The sequence below is a fragment of the Sapajus apella genome, unplaced genomic scaffold (assembly GCF_009761245.1).
Source record: "Sapajus apella isolate SASKATOON/1434 unplaced genomic scaffold, GSC_monkey_1.0 scaffold49, whole genome shotgun sequence".
Lineage (NCBI taxonomy): Eukaryota > Metazoa > Chordata > Mammalia > Primates > Cebidae > Sapajus > Sapajus apella.
The window spans coordinates 5,436,081-5,457,119 of record NW_022436989.1 but is presented as its reverse complement, the minus strand read 5'-3'; the positions used below and the strand labels follow the sequence as shown (position 1 = coordinate 5,457,119).

Here is a 21,039-nt window from a genome sequence, read left to right as displayed (position 1 = left end):
ATTTCATCAATCTATACATTCATTGAAATAAATTAGCCAATATACAATGAATCATATACAAATACTAACAAATGAAAAAGAATGTCACAAATTTTTCTAATTCATTCATTCAGAAGATATTTATTGAGTATCTATTACATGCCAGGCACTGTTCCAGACACAAAGCATACAGATGTGAACAAGACAAATAACATTGTCTTAGAGTGGACAAACAGAAAGTAAACCAGATGGAAGTGAGTTCTGTAAAGAAAACAGAACATGGTAATCTGATGGAGAGATACAAGAAGTGAATGACAGAGCTACTTTAAATAGAGTGGTCAGTAAAAGCCACTTCAAAGTGAATTATAAGATGAGTACAAAGTTTCCCTTACAAGACAAAAGTTACAGAGATGGATGTTGGTGATGGTTGCACAACATCATAAACGTATTTAATATCACTAAACTCTGCACTTTAAAACTGCTAAGAAAATTTTATTATACATATTTCATGTTAAATTTTGTTATATATATTTTATGTTAAATAAAATTTTGTTATATATATTTCCACAATTAAAAATATGGAAGTAATAAACAAAATGAATTTTGAGAAGCTAGGCACGCCAAAAACACAAGGAGGAGCGTATTAGATTGAGGGCACAGTAAGTGGAAAGTTCTTCAAAGGGGAAAAGAAATAGAATTTCTTACAACAGTAGAGAAAGGAAAATGAGGGCAAACATACTATGTTAGGCTTCTGACTGAATAAAAGGTGAGGGCTCCCTCGTAAAGTTTTGGAAATTAACATAGCAGGAGAGGGTTTCTTATACCTAGGAAGGAGACAGCAGATGTCAGGAAAGGTTGAGGAGAACTGATCAGAGAAACCAAAAGTAAAACTCTCCTGATACAAATTAAAAAAAAAATATATATATATATATATACACACATACATATATATATAAATAAAATTGCTCCGTCAAAAATAAAAATACTGACTCTGTTATCAAAGTCTTCTCCTATTGTCCAATGCTCTTATTTGATCTCCTACTTGAGTTCCCATGCACATCTAATTTTATATTTGAGTAGGCTTTGGATAGACTGCCTTCCTCTGAGTTCTGTGTAGCAATGTCTATACAGATTTTGATTCTGGTTTATCATTGTTTCCCTGGCTCTTACTTGGATCTCATCTTAAATCTTGCTGTGACTTTCAGGGTTTGGAATATTTCCCCAGGATCCAGGTTCTCAGCACTAACTTCCTTGAGCTGTTTGACTCACTGCTGTAAATGTTCTTCATCCTGTGTTTCTAGTTTTGTTATATGTCTCCTGGCTCTAGATTCTTCCCTACCAACTGTTGCCTATAGAACCAGCAGTGACCAGGCCCTAGGAGGGAAGAAAATACGCTAATAAGAGGCCTTTGAGGGGAGATATATTGACACAATGAACAAGAATCAAAACTCAGGACAAGAAACGTATCTGGCATAGTTGGTTTAAGATATGAAATTTATGAAGAGAAATATTTCTTTTAAAAAGATACCTCCTCAAGCTCTCCACAATGATCAATATTTTTTCTTGTTCCTTTAATGTTTAGCTTTCTGTTCTTATCACAAGTTTCTCCTATTTACCTTAGGAGGCTAGGAAGTAACCCCGACAAGGTCTTCCTCTTGCCTCAGTTGTTCTCTTTTGATGAAAGAGCAGAGAGAAGAAACTGGTACTGTGATGGAACAGTGGTTATCAGAGAGACCAAGGGAGAGAGGGCTGGGAGAGATTATCACTATTATGAAAGATAAATGCCTTCGGCAGTCAATAGCAGTTTCTTATAGCGTATTTCCATGTAAATTTAGATGTAAAACTTAAGAGGTCTTTATAAATATCAGGTATTTGCTGAGTAGCTGGGATTACAGGCATCCACCACCATGTGGGGCTATTTTTTTGTGTTTTTGGTAGAGACAGGATTTCACCATCTTGGCCACACTGGTCTTGAACCCCTGACCTCGTGATGCATCCACCTCAGCCTCCCAAAGTGCTGGGATTACAGGCGTGAGCCACCACGCCCAGCCAGGTAGCTCAATATCTTTTATCTACTACCAGCACAGAAAAATCAGGATACAGCAGTTTAGCTTGGTCATCTCTTTAAAGAAATCCCAGTTTAATGTTATGCACTTTTCCCAAGATAAGATGCAAATGCATGGCTTGCTCATCTTCTTTAACGAAGCATTACAATGTATTTTGGAGAAAAACTGAAAAGGCATTCTGTGCTCATCATAGTTAACATTAGTGTATCATGTGATACTGCTGCTTACTGGCTTCCCTTCCCTCTGCTTTTGATTCCAAGATGCTACACATTCTCCTGATTTTCTCTGATTCCACTGTTTGATGCTTTTAAGTCTCCTTTGTTTTGCCCTTTTCCTTTGTCCGACAATGCTGGGGTTGCTGAGATTTTCATACTTTATTTCTTCTCACCCTATACATTTTCTCTGGTTGATCTCATCTCTTATTTTGTATTCAATTACTGCTAAGGTTTGGATGTGGTTTGTCCCTGCCAAAACTCATGTAGAAGTTTAACTGCCAATGGAATAGTGTTGGGAGGGGAGGCCTAGTGGGAGGTGTTTGGGTCAAAAAGGCAGCTGTCTCACGAATACATGAATGCTGTCTTGTGAGTTCTTGTTCTCATGGGAATGGATTAGTCCCTTTTATAACAGACTGTTATAAAGTCAGGCTGCCCCTCTTGTTTTGCCTTTTTGCATATGTCCACTTCTCCTATGATTTTCTCTACTATGTTCTGACCCAGCATATAGCCCTTCACATAAGCCAGGCATATGCAGAGCTATGCTCTTGAATATCCCAGCCTGCAGAATTGTGAGCTAAATAAACCTCTTTTCTTTATAAACTACCCAGTCTCAGGTATAACAACACAAAACATACTAAGATGGCTACCCTCTATTGTCTAGTAATTCTCAGATCTGTATTTTTAGCCCAGACCTCTTACCTAAGACCTACACATTAACTGATTGATTGCTGGACATGACAGCAGCTTTTAAACTGCCCTCTGTGCTTCTGGCATTTTGATTGTTCAAACCACACTTCACACTTCTAACGGTGACTTGACCATGTTATTGCTCTACTTAAATGCTGTCAATAATTCCCCACTGCCTTCGGCATTAGACCTAAAGTTCTTAGCATGATATGCAAAGAACTTCAATACTGAGTCCAATCTCATCTCTTCAAAAATAACTGTGGTCCTCTAAGCAAGTCATGTGTGCTCCTGTGCTTTTGAATAGGCTGTTCCACATTTCTGGAAAACTCTAGCTAGCATGCCCATTATGGGATTAATGACATGTTTCACGACTAGCTCAGCTGGCAGTATTAAGGACATTTTATATGCTGGTACTAGGTTCCTACAGTCATGAAGTTTACATTTGTTTGTGTCTCTCTCCAATGGGAGTGGGGAGGCAATTGAATAAACAGTGAACTAGTGAAGTAGTAATAAAGCTTATGATTATAAAGAAACAAATTGATGACAGTGACTACTTTTTTTTAAACTGGATGACCATAAGATTTCTCTGAGGAAGGAATGTCCTCTGAGGAAGACCTGAGATCTCCTCTTGGAAGTTACTGGTAGCTTTCCTCCAAAAACTTTATTTTTAAAGTCTTGGTTTTCATCTGTATATTTCTATTCCAGTACACAAAAGAACTCAGTCTGTTCATTATGAATCACCCTCTTCTAAACACAAAGACTGGCACAGAGTTAATGCTGAATTAAAGTTGCTAAATAAATGAATCAATGAAATAGAACACCTCTTAAATGATGAAGTGAAAAAGAGTTTGACCATATGAACGTTTCCAGGACCAAAGAACATTGAAATTCAGACAAGTAACAGCTGATGGCCCCAAGTTCCATCCTACACACCCAAACTTCAAAATGGGGAAATTAGATGACAACACTCAGCCAAGTAGCTTGATATGATGCTTGTATCTACTGCTATCCTCCAAAAATGCTTTTTATGCCTTCCTTCTGGTTGGTCTTTGTTTTCTTCACACCCACAGGTTACTTCACCTGACTCAGATATATGATGCCTGGTCCCATGTTTTTGTTTCCCCAGAGCTGGACTTGAATTAGCCAAAATTTGGCTTTAAGCTTTATTTGGATTCAAACTAATGGAATCTCAGCTCTTTTTCTTTGGCAGTCACAAGATAATGTAGTGAGCCTTGCTCTTCCCAGCAATATGGTCTCAGCTTCATTTTCTGGTTTATACAAACTAAGAATGACTTTGAATTATGTACCTAGTCACATACTACCGTTATTCCTTTAAATGACTCCTGTTCTAAAGTCTTGGGTTTGTCTATCCATAGTGTGACCATATAATTTGCTATCAAAATGGACTCTGAGAAAAAAATGATGCTTATGATAATTATAGGCAACAGGTATAAACCAGGTTTTGTGGCCACCCTCTCTATCCAGAAGTTTCCCGAAGAGTTTCATCTGCTACAATGACTTCTTTCTTGGCTTTTTGCCGTCCTGGTCAAGCTAGCCCCTCACGCTGTCACTTTCACTTGGTTTTACATTTGACCCTTTCAGTGCTGAAAGAATATTCTGGGATTTGTCAACACTTTATATAGAGATTCAAATGTGGAAACTCCTAATAAAAGTAATAACAAGGTAGCATTTATAAAACTATAATAAGATAGATATTGTGATAAGCCTTTTATATGTTTTATTGAAGTCTTTTTATAATCTAGTGTTATCTCCTCTGTTTCAGAGATAAAACAAACTGAGGCTTAAAGGGGTTAATTTATCCAAGGGCACACACTAGTACATGCAAAGTTTATATTTCATCCCAGATCTGTCTGCTTACAAGTGTCCATGTTCTTAAACTGTAACATATATACATATATATAATATATATAATCCTTCACTGCAAAATAATCTTTTAATGGGAAAACATCACTCATTATGCTCAGTCATTAAGAAACATTAGATGTTTCTTAAACACTATAGTTTTCTTATTAACAACTGTAATATTGCTCACATAACACCTATTTCCTAGACAATGGATCTCCAAAAGTTTGGAGTTGTGCAGCCCAATGGTAAATTTTAAGCTTTACCTCGATAAATGAATAAAATGTACTCCTCGATAAATGAATGTTTAGATATTATACGTACCCTCTTACAGTGCAGTAAGAGATTTTATACACTACAGAACACACTCCAAAATAAAAATTAAAATATAAAAATAAAAGTAAACCTAAGTTCTAACATCTTTCCTGCATCCCAAAGGGTTATCTTATCTTGCCCTCCTCCCTGAGAAGCCATTCCAGAAACTCATCATCTAAATAAGTGCATCTCAAATGTTACTGTGCACATTAGTTAACTGGAGAGCTTGTTTCTAATGTAGATTCTGACTTGGTATACACTGGATGGGCCCGAGAAGCTGCATTTCTAACAAACTTCCAAGCAATATTTATGCTGGTAACCCACACAGCCCATTTGAGTAACAGTAATTCAAACAAAAGATTAATGTTTAGCCAAGCTGATACTGCTATTTTGCAAGAGGTAAATAACTATAAGCCTGGTGCAAAACCTAAATAAATATTAGGTTGTTTTGCAACAACTTGATAGCTAATTCTAAAGTCAACCTTTCATTACCATTTGCAAAACTGAGAAAAATTACTTTTTAACCATGCAACAATCCTTATACACACCAACCAATAATATCAAAGAACATACTTGAACTGTAGATAACCATCAAAACTGGGCATACACTTGTCTAAACTAGTAAACTAAATCATAAACAACTGATTTGTTTTCACATACTTCTATCACCAATGACAGCAGGGAATAGAAATTAAGAAAAAATAAGGACAAAGAACAAAGCTAAAACATGTATTATCATCTGCTTCCAACATGAAATCAGTAGGCAGGAAATCTGTGGTTAACTATCATTATTGGCTAATATGTACATTTACGTTAACAGAGGTATACAGCAATGTTTGTTGGTTGTTTCTTTTTATTTTTAAATAAATGCAAAGTAAGAATTTCCAAAGTATACTATTTTTAAAACCTATCTTTAACTTACACAAATTTAAAAGGTCCAAACCTTTTAAATGTACAGGGCTCTATGTATGAAACTCAGGCAAATTCAGAGTATCAGCACAAAGCATATAGGTCTTACTATTAGTCTTGTAGTTCCCTAACAAAACCCTAAAATTCCAATACCACCGACAGTATGACATCTCATGCTGGCTCTCCAATAATTTCCACCAGTCAAATACACCACACAACAACTAAGATCACACTCAAATTTCAATTATTTACCTTGTCAATCATTTTTCTTGCTTCCACTTCCTCACTGTTGGGATTCTCTAACTCAATGGTATAAGTACCCTTGTCACTTTGGTCATCATCATTATCCTTTTCAGAAGTAGCAGAAGTTGCTTGATTTTTTAACATTTTATCCATCTCCTGGCTTGGTCTGTGCCCAAGACTCCCTGAACTTCTTAATAATGCAGTTTGTAGGAAGGGTATTGACACCGATGGCTCCTCTGATTTCTGTTTTAACAATTTCCCATGTGGAACACCATGCCCCCCTCTGTGATGCGCAGAGCTAGTCTGTAAAGACAAAGAAACCACTTTGGCATCTGCTGTTGGAGATTCTGCTTTCTCAAGTTTTGTATGTGGTGTTGAATATGTAGTTTCCTGACACAAGACTCCCGCACTTTGTGTAAAAGAATATGACCTTCTTTTTCTGGGATTGTCTTCATCAAAGAATGCAATCATAAAAGCAGTTTGACTTACAACAGCTTGGTCTTGATGCTTTTCAGTAGACTGGACCTTCTGTAGCTTTTTGTGTTCTGAATGGTGGCGCCTTAAGTGTTCCTCAAGAGTTGCACGTTTGCTACAGCGCCTGTGAGCTCCAGCATTCTCTGAATCACTTTGCGTACCATCATCATGTTTATTTCCTGGACACAAAAAGAAACCACACAATAGAGAAGGAAAAGGTCTCATGTGGAAAATTAGACTCGTATACAAAAGTGCTATTTGTTTTGCTCCCCTCCTCCTTTTCAATCCAAGGTCATATGTTCTCTTCAGTAACAGGCTCTGCAAACTTGTTACTGCAATGGTTACATTCAAATTTTATCAACTAACAATGAGGTCCTTTATAAACAACTGAGTAAGATCGCCTTTCTTTCTCCAAATTTTAACTTTATAATGTTTCATCAATGTCTTAATACATAATTGAAGCTCTATCTCTTGATATTTATGTTCATAACATCAATAAACATTAATTCTGCCTTCAAATTATACACCTTATTTAGCAATAAAAGATTTGACTCTAGCATTAGAGATTAAAAAAAAGACAACAAAAAGGGTAATGCCACCTGAAATGCTTACTGTTACAAAGGAAAAAAAGAACACAAGTATCATAAAAATGTGATTGATCTTTTTTTTTTAATGTGATGAATCTTAAGTTTCACTTATGTTCAATACTTTCAGAAGCTCAGCATATTTTTCCCTTTTATTAAAAAGAATCAAATTTGTAGTCCCCACTAATCACTGCACAATTTTTTTCAAATATCTTTCTGTCTATGAGAATTTCTGAAAATTGCATTTGCACTCTAATGGCTTCAAAGAGTTAAATAAAGTGTGCTGAGAGGTCTATCAATGAAAAGAGTCATCTATGAAATCTCCACCTAGATCTAAGGACCTATTGGGCAAATAGCATGGTGCTAAATATAACCAGATATCTTCCCCATGAAGCATATCAGGTTAGAATGTATTTGAATTTTGAAAGGTCACCTCTTTAACAAAGGCTTTTTTATTTTAGAGCAAGTAAAAGCCACTAAATAATTACTCCTCATGGTTCTGTTAGGTTTTGGATGTGACAACACAAAAATTATTTTTTTCCTGATTTAAAATTCTCATTACCTAAATGATAAGTATATAATAAAAATAATCAAATATTATATTATTATAGCATGAAATTATTAGAAAGTCAAGAGTTATTCTATGTATGTTTTAGATGAAATCACAAATCAGAGCTTAAATGAATTTTAAGCTTCTTTAGCTATAAATGAATTTAGGTTTCTTTGGCTATATATGAATTTACTCAACGAGGTACATTCTAATGCTTCCAGGACTAATTTGATTTTTAAAATTTACCTGGGCTACAAATTTTAATGTGAACACCCACTGAATAATATGGTACCAAACAAAATAATGATCAGACATGAAAAACTTGCAGGGTAGGAGAAGTGAATGACATATGTCTAAGGAAAAAGTTGAGTTCTAATGTTTATGGGTTGCTCCTAATGAATTTAGAGATTACTAACTGGTCCTAATGATTTAACCCAGAAGCACTAGTTATAAAAATGTAGTACATAAAACGAGTGAGAAGATACAGAAGAGAGAACTGCAGAACACGTGGAAAAGGGTTAAGTCTCGGAAAAGTAATAGGCAAAAGAAACAAGGACAGTGAATAAGATCAAAATGAAGGTGATTTGGAGATCACTTCTATCAAATTAATAGTGATTAATACTATAAAAGTCATATATGACAACAAATCTGAAGATCTTTCTTCAAATTATTGACTATTCGAAATGCAATCTGAAAAGAAAAAATGGGATTAATTAATGAAATCCCTGCCTCAGGTAATTAAGCCAGAACTAGCAGACAGCAGATGAAAGGCAAACCCAAATAAACTCACTAGTTCAAACACAGACTTCATTAAAAACACTATACTTTACAACCTATTTCATTGTTGTATTGACTCTACTGGAAAGGAATCCAGTTTCTAAGAGCTGAAAATAACAAACTCCAATATTTGCTGCACCACAAAAGCAACCCAGATCACACACATACTCAAAAATTTTAATGTAAATACCATCTTTGCAGAATTTAATTCTGGTTCCAATACATAAAGTTTGGCACTTAGTGGTGTCAGGCCCTTTCAAATATCTTTCCTATAACTTGTAGTTCAAAAATTTTCTTATGGATGAGTCATTTTCTTTTTTAGAAAATTACCATTCCCTCTTGTATTTTTCAGTGTTATATACGTCAACATTTCATCAGAGCTGCAATTTTCTAATTCTACCCAACAAAAAGGTCACTGGGAAATACTCCTCACCAAATTCTTTTCTTTCCTTTGCTTATCATTAACCATGCCTAAATATGCTGGGATCCTTTAAATATTTTAGGATAGCTTAGCTGTAACAAGTCAGTGGCTGTAGCCAAAGAAGTGGCAAGTCTCCTAAAGGGTCACAGTGTATGGGCTTTATTTTCCTCACTGTCCCAAAGCACCTGCACTTGATGGTAGGGGCAAAGATTTCTGTTTTAGTTTTGTTTTGCCTACTTTTAATTCTTTGATCTAAACAGTTGCTGAAAACCCAATGTTTGTAAAATTTTTATTATTTGCTATAATTACATTTATTTAGAGTCTGGCAATATACTTTTTATATCCTAAATCATGGAAAATTGTTATCTAACAATGGAAGCTCTGATTTTTTGAGAAACTCACATGTCATTTATAAACACGTCTAGAAAAGTAAAATGGATCTACCTTGGATCAAAAATGAGTTATATTCACAAAAACAGTATCCTGAATGGCTTGTAAAATGGTCTGAAAGAAAATCCAAAAGAAAAGTTCTTGCACTAGCACCATACTGGGATATATGTCTACCTATAAATCAACTTTAAAGGACAAAAGTAATATGATTACATAATTTCTAGTAAGGGTTTAAAATATCTAATCATCAAAATACAGATGCAGTGTACATGTGGACATTAATCCCTCTATTTGGAATTAGGATCACAAATGGGCCTTGTTAGAAGAGAACGTTTTAAAATAATGGCTTAAAAATAATAGCCAGCAATACAGAAAATAGTTATAATGATTAAATAAGTCATAATATAAATGGGTTTAACAAAGGTATTTTTTAAATGATTATCTTTCAAAAGGATATTTTACCTCAGTTTTTGTTTATTAAGAGTAGTTTTTAAAAGTCTAAGGTATTTCTAAATTCTCAAGGTTCAGCTATCTCTTATACTGTACTAGGATATCAATATTATTTATCCGATTCATATAAATAGCCTATTTGTGAATGTTAACCTATATACATATAAATGATATAAATAAAATGTCTCCGTTATGTATTTTCCAGAAGGTCACAATCATGTCTCAAAAATACATATGCCAGGTAATTGCTGATAATTATAATTAAATATTATAATAGGCTCCAACAAATAATTAGGTAATCACATCATCTCATGGTCCTGAAATGTCTTAGAAGAAAATCAGAAATAAGTATATGAATACTATTTCTTCATTACTTGTTCGAATGCCAGGGCATAACGTATAGATTAAATCAGGCCTAGTTTTGTTACTGACAGAGAAGTTACCCATTGTTTGTTCAAATAGGTACCTATCACCTGCTTGAGTACCAGATGAAGTATTAGGAGCACAAAAACTCCTAATATAGTGACAGAATGGTCAGATAAACATGTAATCACAATTTGTTCAAAGTCATTTTCCTTATAGAGAGCTTGTTAAATTAAAATAAGATACAGTAACATAAATCTATATTCAATTAATTCTAAAATAAATTTAATTGGTAAAACCAATGAGAAAAAAAACTGATCAGCTGATACATAAATGTACAAACATACAAATTTTGCTAATTTTGGCCAAGTTCTACACAAATAAAGTATATATAAGTATTTCAAAAATAAACATTCAACTCTAATTTTCCTTAAGTCTGAATATTAAAAATTTTTTAAACTGGATTAATAGATCCTACCAAATATTTCTAAACCAAAAATCTTTGTTTTTATGAGTAACCACTGAGAATACTTTAAAGCACTCCATCCATGATGTGAGTGCATTACCCAAGTGGAACTTTTGGCTCACACCAAATGGCTTAAAATTTCTTTCAAAATCTAGAAATTGGATCATAATAGAGAACAGAATTGAATATATCTTTTCCTTAAATCAAGAAAATGATGGAACTTGTCTTCTAGAAAATTCTACTGGTGAACTTAATAAATTATATATTTCCAGGAAGAAAAAGAAACATATTTTACAGCATAAATATAAGCTCATAAATCCAATCTGGTTTTGTCAAAGAAATGAAGAAAGACTATTTTGAATGAGGAAGTGGGACATGAGCAGCATGGCTTCCTGTTGAGTTTTAAAATTAAATATAACCTTTGAAAAAAGCAGAACGTTTTCTACTATGTAATTCTCTACTAGTAGTATAGTAACTGAAGACTAGATTTCTTTTATCATAAAATAGGAAGTTCTGAATGATCAAATCACTTTACCTTTCAACCTTTTCAAGTACACTGGAACATCACTTTTAATGCTTTTAGAATCCTCTTCTGTTCTTTCCCAAACCATTTGAGGAGGGTTGTTTTGTGCTAGCCAGTCAGCAACTTTGTTTTCTGGTGCCATCATTCCTGTTTGAATCCCCAGCAAGTCTTGAGTTCCAGGAGAAGACTTCTTGGACTTGTGGCGTTGATCAGAAGTAAATTTTGTCACATGGTCTCTAATAGTTACCTTCCCTGGGGTACTGTCATCAAATTCAATTGTAAATGAAGCATGCCCTGCACCTGTTATATGGGAACTTGGTGTGTCTTTTGTTGGGATTTCATGAATAGTGCTCTCTGTTATTTGTGATGGTTGCTGGAATTCTTTGGTAGGGATTTCAAAATAACTTGGTTCCCTACAGAAAGGAAAAAGTACTTCTTCGTTTGCAGCTGCAGATTGTTCCTCGACTTGCTTGGCATCTATGCTGCACCCTAATGAGAAAAATAAGAGAAAATTCAAAATATTTGATTGCTTCTGGTACTTGAAGGAGTCTGGTAATGGCCATGTGTACTACTCCATGAGAACCAGAAGGCAGATCACAGTCTGGATGACCCAGTGGCATTTATATCACAGAAAAAGTGTCACAGAGAAGAAAGAATCTTCGTTATAAACATGCTATTTGATTACCAACAGGGGATGCAAGATAAGCAGTAGTAATGGCAAATGAGAAGAAAGCAGTTAAGAAATGGATCTTCCATGGCTAGGTCCATATTTTTTCCAACTCAGATCTAGAATTCATCAAGGTGCAAATAATTAAAATCAAATGCAGATGGAGATGCATGTTCAATGTATATATAAAAAGTGACAGAAAAACCATGAACTTCCTTCTCAAGTCACCAAGATGAGATATCTGAAATATATATGAATACAGGTAGTGCTCCAAAGGAGAATAGGTGCTCAAATGAGAATACAAACATAAAGTAAATATGTAAGGGATCTTCTGGAAATAATGATTCCACTTACCATTCTTCACCATTACATTCAGAAACATTACTTTTAGAATGACAAAGATGTTGCTGAAGTGCGATCCTTGCAAGATGATACAAACATTTTATAAAGACTAAAACGTGTGGTTTGCAATCCAAGCAGCAGTGTTAAAGAAATAAGGTTAAAATAGGAAATTCAGTTTCCAGACAATAAATCTGGAAGAAAATCAATTTGCATTTCTATACAGCAGAATGTGCGCAAGTGTCAAAAATCCTTGGAGGAAAGCTGAACTGTAAACCTCAGATTAACATGAGTTGGCAGAAGGAGCAAGCAACTCTGAAACACTATCACTATTCTTCAATTGCCTCAGAATCTAATACAAAAGTATAAAAATAGATGCATTTATGAATAAAATACATAAATGGAAATGGTAATTAAAATGTTTTCAGTATGTTATTAGATAGCATAAATGCAAAAAAAAAAATTAAAGATGATATTGTCCTGTTGTTGAAGAAGCAAAAGCAGCATGTCCATTATCAACAAGATGAAGAGAAAGTTCAAATGAGATTTATTTCCCTAAAGGTCAAGAATCCATTCTGCTTTTAAACAGATTGATAGGAAAATCATTTACAGACAACTTATTAGGAAAACAAGGCAGTACACAGAGACTGACTAAGTTGTTTCCAAACATTTTCTAATTTAGTGAAGCATCTGGTCTTTTGAAACATCTTTACAAAGATTAAATCTTAGTGGGATCTGTCAGGTACTATAATTGGTTTCTTCACAGTAGTCTGAATATAATAAAAAAACTTGACTGCTTTTAGGTTACAGAAGAATGCTCCAGTAACATCCCTGTAGTGATCAAATGTGTGGGATAGGGCACTGAAGACATCAAGCCCCATTTTCACAATAAAGATAATAACAAGAATTGTCAAAAAAAAAAAAATCTAAACAGGAGGCAAAGAGAACATGTAATATTAAAGAATATATTATAATTTTCACTGTAAAAAATTATTCTTTTCAAAATCTATTCACTTTTCCTTATCACTGAAAATGAAAGAATAGTATTGGAAAAACTCTACATTATCAGAGAAATAATTATACATTTATATGACATGACCTAAAGTTTAAAAAAATGTTTGATTAAAGAGTTATCTTTTTCTTAAAAATAAAATGTTCACCTGGACTTTGAGTGTTTACTCTGAAGTCATGTCAGTTAAAATTTCCATTATAAAAAAATGTATTAACTACTCCTCATATATTAATAGTTCATTCATGTTATTTTTCTATTATTTTTTAGACTTTTTTTTTTTTTTTTTTTACTAAGTACAACATACTGTACTTGTTCAAGTCCATACAGTACAACTGGCTCATAAACCTGTCCTCTCTCCCTCCCCCCACGTAGATACATACATATAGTTTTTGCTTTGCTCATCCTTTAGGTGACAGAGTAATGTTAAGGTGGTAGTTTTCTAATAACACTACACAGATAGCCAAATAAAACTGATGTGGGTCAGCTATGAAGCAAGTAACACAAAAAAGCTGGCCAGGGAGATAGCACTTATCAACCACTTGTTGCTCATGATTCAAAGGAATATCATCTCAATTTTCCTCCCTTGCAAAAAAAGTTCACAGTTAATACTGACACGTTTTAACATGTTTCATGTATTGAAACAGCTGAGATCAACAACTGCCCTGCACTGTTTTGAAGGTTACCATTCCCAAGCTAGTACTACTTCAAAACCGCCTTTACTCAAAGAATGAGAACCTGAGACTTATACAAGTTAATACCTAATTCATCTAGAAATCAAGTACCTAACCAAGTCAAGCAGCACTACAGAATGGAAAGGCAGCATGTTCCCATCTGATGATCACTACCAGGCAGCCTGGTTTCGTGCAAAGCCCAGACAAGATCTGAAATCAGATAACTCTTATCTCTAATCAGTCTGTCATCCTCGTTTTCCTCATCATAAAGTGAGAAAGCAGTTATCTTCTCGTAAGAGTGTTGCGAAGATTTAGTGAGATGAATATTAAATGAGATAATGTATGTTACCTAGAACAAAGCCTGACACAGAGCAGGCATACAAATAAATGCTTCCCCCTCAACCTTCAAAAACAGCTGAGAATCAGGAAGACAAAAAGCTAATACCAAAACCTAACTCTAAAAAACTCAAGACAGACATGACAATGCCTACATTTGAATATTCATAAACTTCACACTTGAATATTCATAAAGTTAAGATCTTCACTGAGAGATATTTACTATTTACTCAGATTACATTAGCAAATCTCGGGCAGGGTACAAAAGTGAAGATTAAGGACAGACAAACTGCACTAAGAAGTAAGTCAAGTGGTAGAGATAAGATGAAAAACAAGGGCAGACAAATGGCCCCAAACACATGGTAGTCCAGTACCATTCAGTATACAGGGCAAACAATCTTATATACTAAAAAGTCTCCTGAGGACATTATGGTAGAGCACTATCAATATTATTATACTACTAATATTATTGATTGATTTGCAATAATATTGATATTGCTATTGTTGATACATATCAATAATAATAGTGATGCTGATGATGAACAATTCTGAGTCATAAGGAAACATTTTAAATTATACTCAACCTTCTCTGCTTAAGAAATGGTGATATGGGTGATGAATTTAATAGAAACCTAGGAAATAAACTTAAAAAAAAATCAACTGTAAAAGTAAAGTTTAATCATCTGCAAAATTCATTATGTGGAAGGATTTATTTCCCTAAAGATGATAAAAAACAGATGAAGTGTGGCCCAACTACACTTAGGAAGTACCTAATAGAAAAACTCTAAGGGTTTTTCCAATCAACGTAGAAAAATAAAACACATTTCCTCCCTCGGAACATTAACAGAACATATTCTGGAATTTAGAAATTTAACATTCATCTATCTTCAAAACTTATTTTGTTATACCAAATTAAACAAAATAGTATTTGTTTAGACTAATATATTATTAATCTCAATTACTAGATTTAAAAAATTATTTGATGATTGATTATGCTAGAATTAATTCTGTATATCTAAATCAAAGAGCAATTGGTGATAATGTTTGCTTATGTTAAGGTATTTTATGACTGTTACCTTAACACAATATATTATTATAAGGGATATTTAAAATATACTTCATCTAGAATAAATGTTCTTTTCATTCTTTTGTATTATATTCAATGAAATATTAAACTTATTTGAGATGACAAAGACTATAATTATACCAGCTCATTCTGCTTAAGACATCCATCCAACCTAGTCTGTCCATGTACTTCAAATTAAGAAGACTGGGAAACTCCTTTTGCTTAAAAGGAGCTACAACTTGAAAATTTTCAAATTTAGTTTCATTGGATTAAAAATCAACATAAGAGAGCCAAAAATCTACTACTCACTATTGCACATGCCATTTCAAAATGTGTGCAACATTTAAAGGCTTTTAATTATAACCTAAATTAATTGTTGAAACCAAGTTAGGAGATAGAAAAGCATAGCTGTAGATAAACTGAGGACAAATTTTCTGTCTTAATAGGATTAAAAATATTCACACAATTTCTGGAGAACAAAATTGCTCTGAAGTAAATATCTGCTTAAACCAGGCTTTTTAAGGCTATACGGCAAGTCTTCAGGGATTTCTGGATATATATGAACCCACAGAGAGGGACGTTAAAAATTACTAGGTAGAAAACACTCTATTATCCTTTCTGGAATGTAACTCTAGAAATTAATAATTAAGAAGCAAACTGGCTGGGCATGTTGACTTATTCCTGTAATCCCAGCACTTTGGGAGGCTGAGGCGGTGGATCATCTGAGGTCAGACTTTCAAGATCAGCCTGACCAACATGGAGAAACCCTGACTCTACTAAAAATACAAAATTAGCCGGGCATGGTGACGCATGCCTGTAATCCTAGCTACTTGGGAGGCTGAGGCAGGAGAATCACTTGAACCCAGGAGACAGAGGTTATGGTGAGCCAAGATCGTGCCATTGCATTCCAGCCTGGGTGCAAAACTCTATCTTAAAAAAAAAAAAAAAAAAAGAAAGAAAATTGCTTTTTACTTTCTCTAAGAGTATGCTTATAGCATAAATTATTAAACAAATCACATATATTCCACAATTTGAAACTTCAAAAAGAATGTTTAAATTTTTTTAAATACTTTAATTTCAAAATGATCAAATTAAAGAACACTTGGCAAATCTGATTCTACAATTTCTGCTGGCGTTATAAATTATTTCAAGGCAGTAAACTGTTTCCCTTATCCTATATTTTAAAAAACTGCAAATGATAAATCTGAAACAGTAATATCCTCATAATAGCATAGAAAAGCAAGTGGGAATCTCTTAAGGGTATTATTAATCAGCTGTATCTGACAGAGCATTTTAAGGAATTTGATGCAATATATAATCACTTAATTATGACTCAAAAAGAATCCCAGGATTATGAGACAGCTTTTGATCATCCAGCAGAAAGGGCACACAGGCTGAGAATTCAGTTACATTCATATAGATGAAAGTACTGCTGGACGCTTCACATTTGAAATTGATTATGCTGAGCTAGAGGGAATCAATTTTTATCCCTATTTGCTTTTGGAGTATTTGTTTAAATCTTTGTACCCTATGAAGTATATTCTTTTAGAGTGATTGTGTGTGTTTACAAGAGTAATGATGGCTGAAATATTAAAACTGCTTGTGGTAAAGAGCGTGGACTCTGGAGTTGGGCGATCTAAGTTCAAATCCCAGCTCCACTATTTGTAGTTGGATGACTTTGACAAGTACATTAACTGTGCCTCAGTTTCTTTATCTATAAAATCACAGTAACTATACCTTTAGATACTGCTGTGATAATTAAGTAATTAAATGCATACAACGCACTTAGAAGAAATGTCTGGATAAAGTAAACACTACTGAAGTGTAAGCTATCACTATAAATCACGGTTGTGCCTTTTGTACAAAAATTACAGATACACTTCACTGTCTGTTAGAAGTCATGTGCTTCAGATTCAAAAGCTGTTTTGTGTGTGACAGAGGAAGGCTAAAATTTTAATGGCGAGATAAAATTACTATAATAGTGGTTTTCAGAGTTTGGCAATCATTAAATTCAGCTCCGTTTTCTTAACCATCTAATTGGTAAATCATTCCCTCTCTCAGTACTAGGTGGCTAGGGCACAATGACAGTATATGATGTGGTACTTGAATAAGACATGTATAGTTTAGTTGTGGGGAGAAGGCATACACACAATATAGTGAATGAGACTGTAACATATTGACAATAAATATGCAGACATCATTTGGAATGTATCTCTGTATCATCTAATGTATGTGTGTGGGAAAAGAGCAGGTGGTAATTAGCACAATTTATGGCGGATGCATTGGGAGAGAGCACTCAAGCAACTGGTAATGGGACATAAGGCTGACCATGGAAATTGGGACAAATTAGAAAACTCTGACATATAAAACTTAGTTTAAAATCTATTTGGCAGGCAAAAGACAGGCATTGTAGTGTCTTGAACAAATATAATAAAGATCAATTTAAATGTGTTATACAAAATAAACTGCAGGAGGGTTGAAACCAGGAGGTTGGTGGCCCAATCATGACTCAGGACCGGGGCAGTATGGGGAATGGCAACAGATGTAAGGATTAGACCGACAAGGAGAAGGGAAGGGAACTCACAACATTTACCAATAAAGCAGACATCCTTGATTTTCTTTCAATATCCTTTCCCTGTTCTTCCCTCCTAAAAGGACTCCAAAAATCTCTGGTATCCACCCTTCCCTGACATAGCTCATGTGGCTTAGGGGAAAACTCACACCACACACAGCTTCGAGGTGAGCAAGACTGGTTTAAGGATAATCTAACTTGCCTTGCTAGGGACTGGTTCAGAAATAAGCAGGTGACCCTATCCTGAACCTGTGAGAAGCCAATGAGATGAAAGAGATGTTGAGAACTTTTGGCAAAGTTCTTCTTCCAAATTCTTGGGAGGTCTTCTGGAAGTAACCTTTTCGCTTTTCTCCTGGATGTGATCAAAGCAGCGAGTACCCCTTACTGCTACTGCAGGTAGCCTATGAGAGTGAGGGTAAACTCCTCAGTCTGCAACCACTCTGAAGAGCAAGACTGAGAGAAAGAGAGAAGCTAGCTAGCTGATGACGACATTGTTGAGACGCTGCAGTGAACAACCCTGATGCAGTTCAGTTATGTGAGCCAGTAAATTTCCTTCCTGTTTAGTCTTAGCATTTGTTATTTACATCTGAAAGCATGTTAAGTAATACTGTTTCTGCGCATGGGCATGAAGAAAACTGCTGGTGACAGAAACAATAAAGCTGTGATGGAAATTTATTTGCAAACTTGACAAATTCAGCTGTGGGCACTGTGAGATCCAGTTGATAATGCTAGCTTTCTTAGACTTGTATCCATTACAGCATACAAACAGAATCAATGTTCTTATTCTCCAGCTAAGAAAAATGTCTTATTTATCTTGTGGAATTAGGGTGAGAAGTAGAAAACTGACAAGAGTTCTCATGAAATTTATCTTTGCCTCAGAGCCAGACTTAAGTTTTCCGCACTGATTGCAGGTGCCTGGACTTAATTCCTCCAGTTCTGGATCCTTATCTGCTGTTATCTCAAAAGCTGGCTGCTCCATCTTTCTGTTCTCATGTCTTTGCAAGGTCCTTATGTGGCAACTGATACCTCAATTTATTTCCTGGAAGTCTTGATTTTCTGGTTTATGGACTGAACCACTCCATTAACAATATCAGAAGTATCGAAAATATGTTCCTTGATTATTAATCTGAAACTCTGACCCAGAACTATTTTTTCATTCTGGCTGCCAAACTCAACTAATCTTCTTGCTGCCATTTCTCATCATAATGAGCACACTGAGGTTTTGAAGAATCTGTAATTTCATATCACATTTCTTAACAAAGTGGGAATTGTTCATTTAAAAATATGATTAAGCTGGACATGAGATGGTGTGTGCCGTAATCCCAGCTACTTGGGAGGCTGAGGTGGGAAGATGGCTTGAGTTCAGGAGTTCAAGACTAGCCTGGGCAACACAGTGAGACCCCATCTCAAAGAACAAATTAATTTATTTTTAAAATATGATTATATGCCGAGGATCTAATAAAAACACAAAATTAGTATCTACTATTTTGGTCTAATTGATATATTTTAATAATTATTTTTATATACTTAAAATGCCTAGTTACATCATTAGTCTACTTTCCAAATCTTAATATCTCATTTAAACTGTAAAATATATTTTAAATAAAAGTGCTTTATAAAGATATTAAAAGTAATACTTTACATAAAAATCACTCATAATTTTAAATTTTACATTAAAACATTAATCAAAATTTTAAGAAATAAAATTATAGAATACTAGATCATATCTTTTCATGGTAGACAGATGTTTGCTTAGATTACAAATGCTTCTCAAAATGTCCATTTAATGTCACATCATTGAGATTTTTTTACCTGATGTTCCAGCGTCATGATTTTTTTCTTCAGGTTTGCCATTTGTCTTGAAAGCTCTTTTTTCATCCACCTCATCATCCCCCCACCATGATGGCTGCCCATATAATGGAGTACCACGGGGCATAGCAGAGATATCTGGAAAGAGGTGGGAAAAATCTGTCTAAAGCAGATGAAACAGAAAAAATACGCAGAATGCTAGAATTGCCTAGTTGATTAATTAAATTAAAAAGCAAAGTATAGTCTAGATAGCTAAAATGTACTCTATCCTGAATAACTTGGTATTCGTGTAAGATCTCATACAATGTTGGACATGGCTAAATAAATAAAATTTCCACTAGGTGGTATCTAAGTAACACAACGTGCTACATATTCCAATAGCTTTTTGTTAAAGTATTATGAGTTGTTTGGTATATAACTGAACCACTTGTAACAAATGTCATTTTACTTGAATATTTAGATACAAAGGGACCTCAGAAGAACAAGTTTGTTGAAACTAGGCAATAATCAACTAGAGAAGAACAATACCAGTCTGATCAGAAATGGCTCATTAACGGTAAACATAAAAAGTCAAAAGCTGAAGTAAATTTTGGCCTGAGGAGCCATTTTCCAATTGTTTTCATTTTCAAGCTCAAGGGCACACCGTAACTAAATGTAAACTAGTTCTTAACAGAACTAACATATTTTTGTTTGAGCAAATGTAGTAATGCCTATCCATTTAAAAACTTATTTCTGTTTGAATGGGATTATTTTTGTAAAGCATTTTATAACGTTCCTAGAATTGTAAATTATTCTGATACAGCCACTTTGGATTTAAAAATTTTTCCTTTTAATTCATTTTGGTTGTTATGCTGCAGAAGAAAATGCAGATAGACACGCAGTAACAAAAATATTTTAAGGTTAATTACATAGTAAATTATACAGCTGATCCTCTGAAGCTGCAGGTTCTGCATCCATGGGTTCAATTAAGCGCAGATGAAAAATGATCGGGACGGGGACGGGGGGGAATTCCACTAAGTTCCAAAACGCAAAACTTAAATTTTCCTTATGCCAAGTACTACCTTGAATCCACACAAACGAAGTGATGTGTATGCATTGTATTAGGTATTATAAGTGATCTAGAGATGATTTAAAGTATACAGGAGGATGTGCATAAGTTATGTGTAAATACTATGCCATTTTACAAAAGGAACTTGAGCACTGTGAATTCTGGTGTTCATGGGAGTCCTAAAACCAATCCCCCATGGGTACTAAAGGATGACTATATTTACTTCCCTTAAACATTTAAACAT

The 21,039-nt window shown here is 34.4% G+C and overlaps 1 protein-coding gene across 9 annotated transcripts in view; it reads right to left on the bottom strand.

Annotated features, from left to right (window-relative positions):
* The window catches only part of CEP170 (centrosomal protein 170), a 127,227-nt gene that overhangs the window by 51,385 nt on the left and 54,803 nt on the right, over nt 1-21,039 (bottom strand). For 6 of the 9 annotated variants that reach the window (XM_032242389.1, XM_032242388.1, XM_032242390.1 and 3 more), the window contains exons 7-10: nt 19,751-19,885; nt 11,288-11,764; nt 6,767-6,930; nt 6,287-6,580 (exon numbers count right to left, since the gene is read on the bottom strand). In XM_032242389.1, coding sequence (XP_032098280.1) covers nt 6,287-6,580; nt 6,767-6,930; nt 11,288-11,764; nt 19,751-19,885 — 1,070 coding nt within the window. The remainder of the gene's footprint in view (nt 1-6,286; nt 6,581-6,766; nt 6,931-11,287; nt 11,765-19,750; nt 19,886-21,039) is intronic. The other 3 variants (XM_032242395.1, XM_032242396.1, XM_032242394.1) reach the window with 1 other exon arrangement.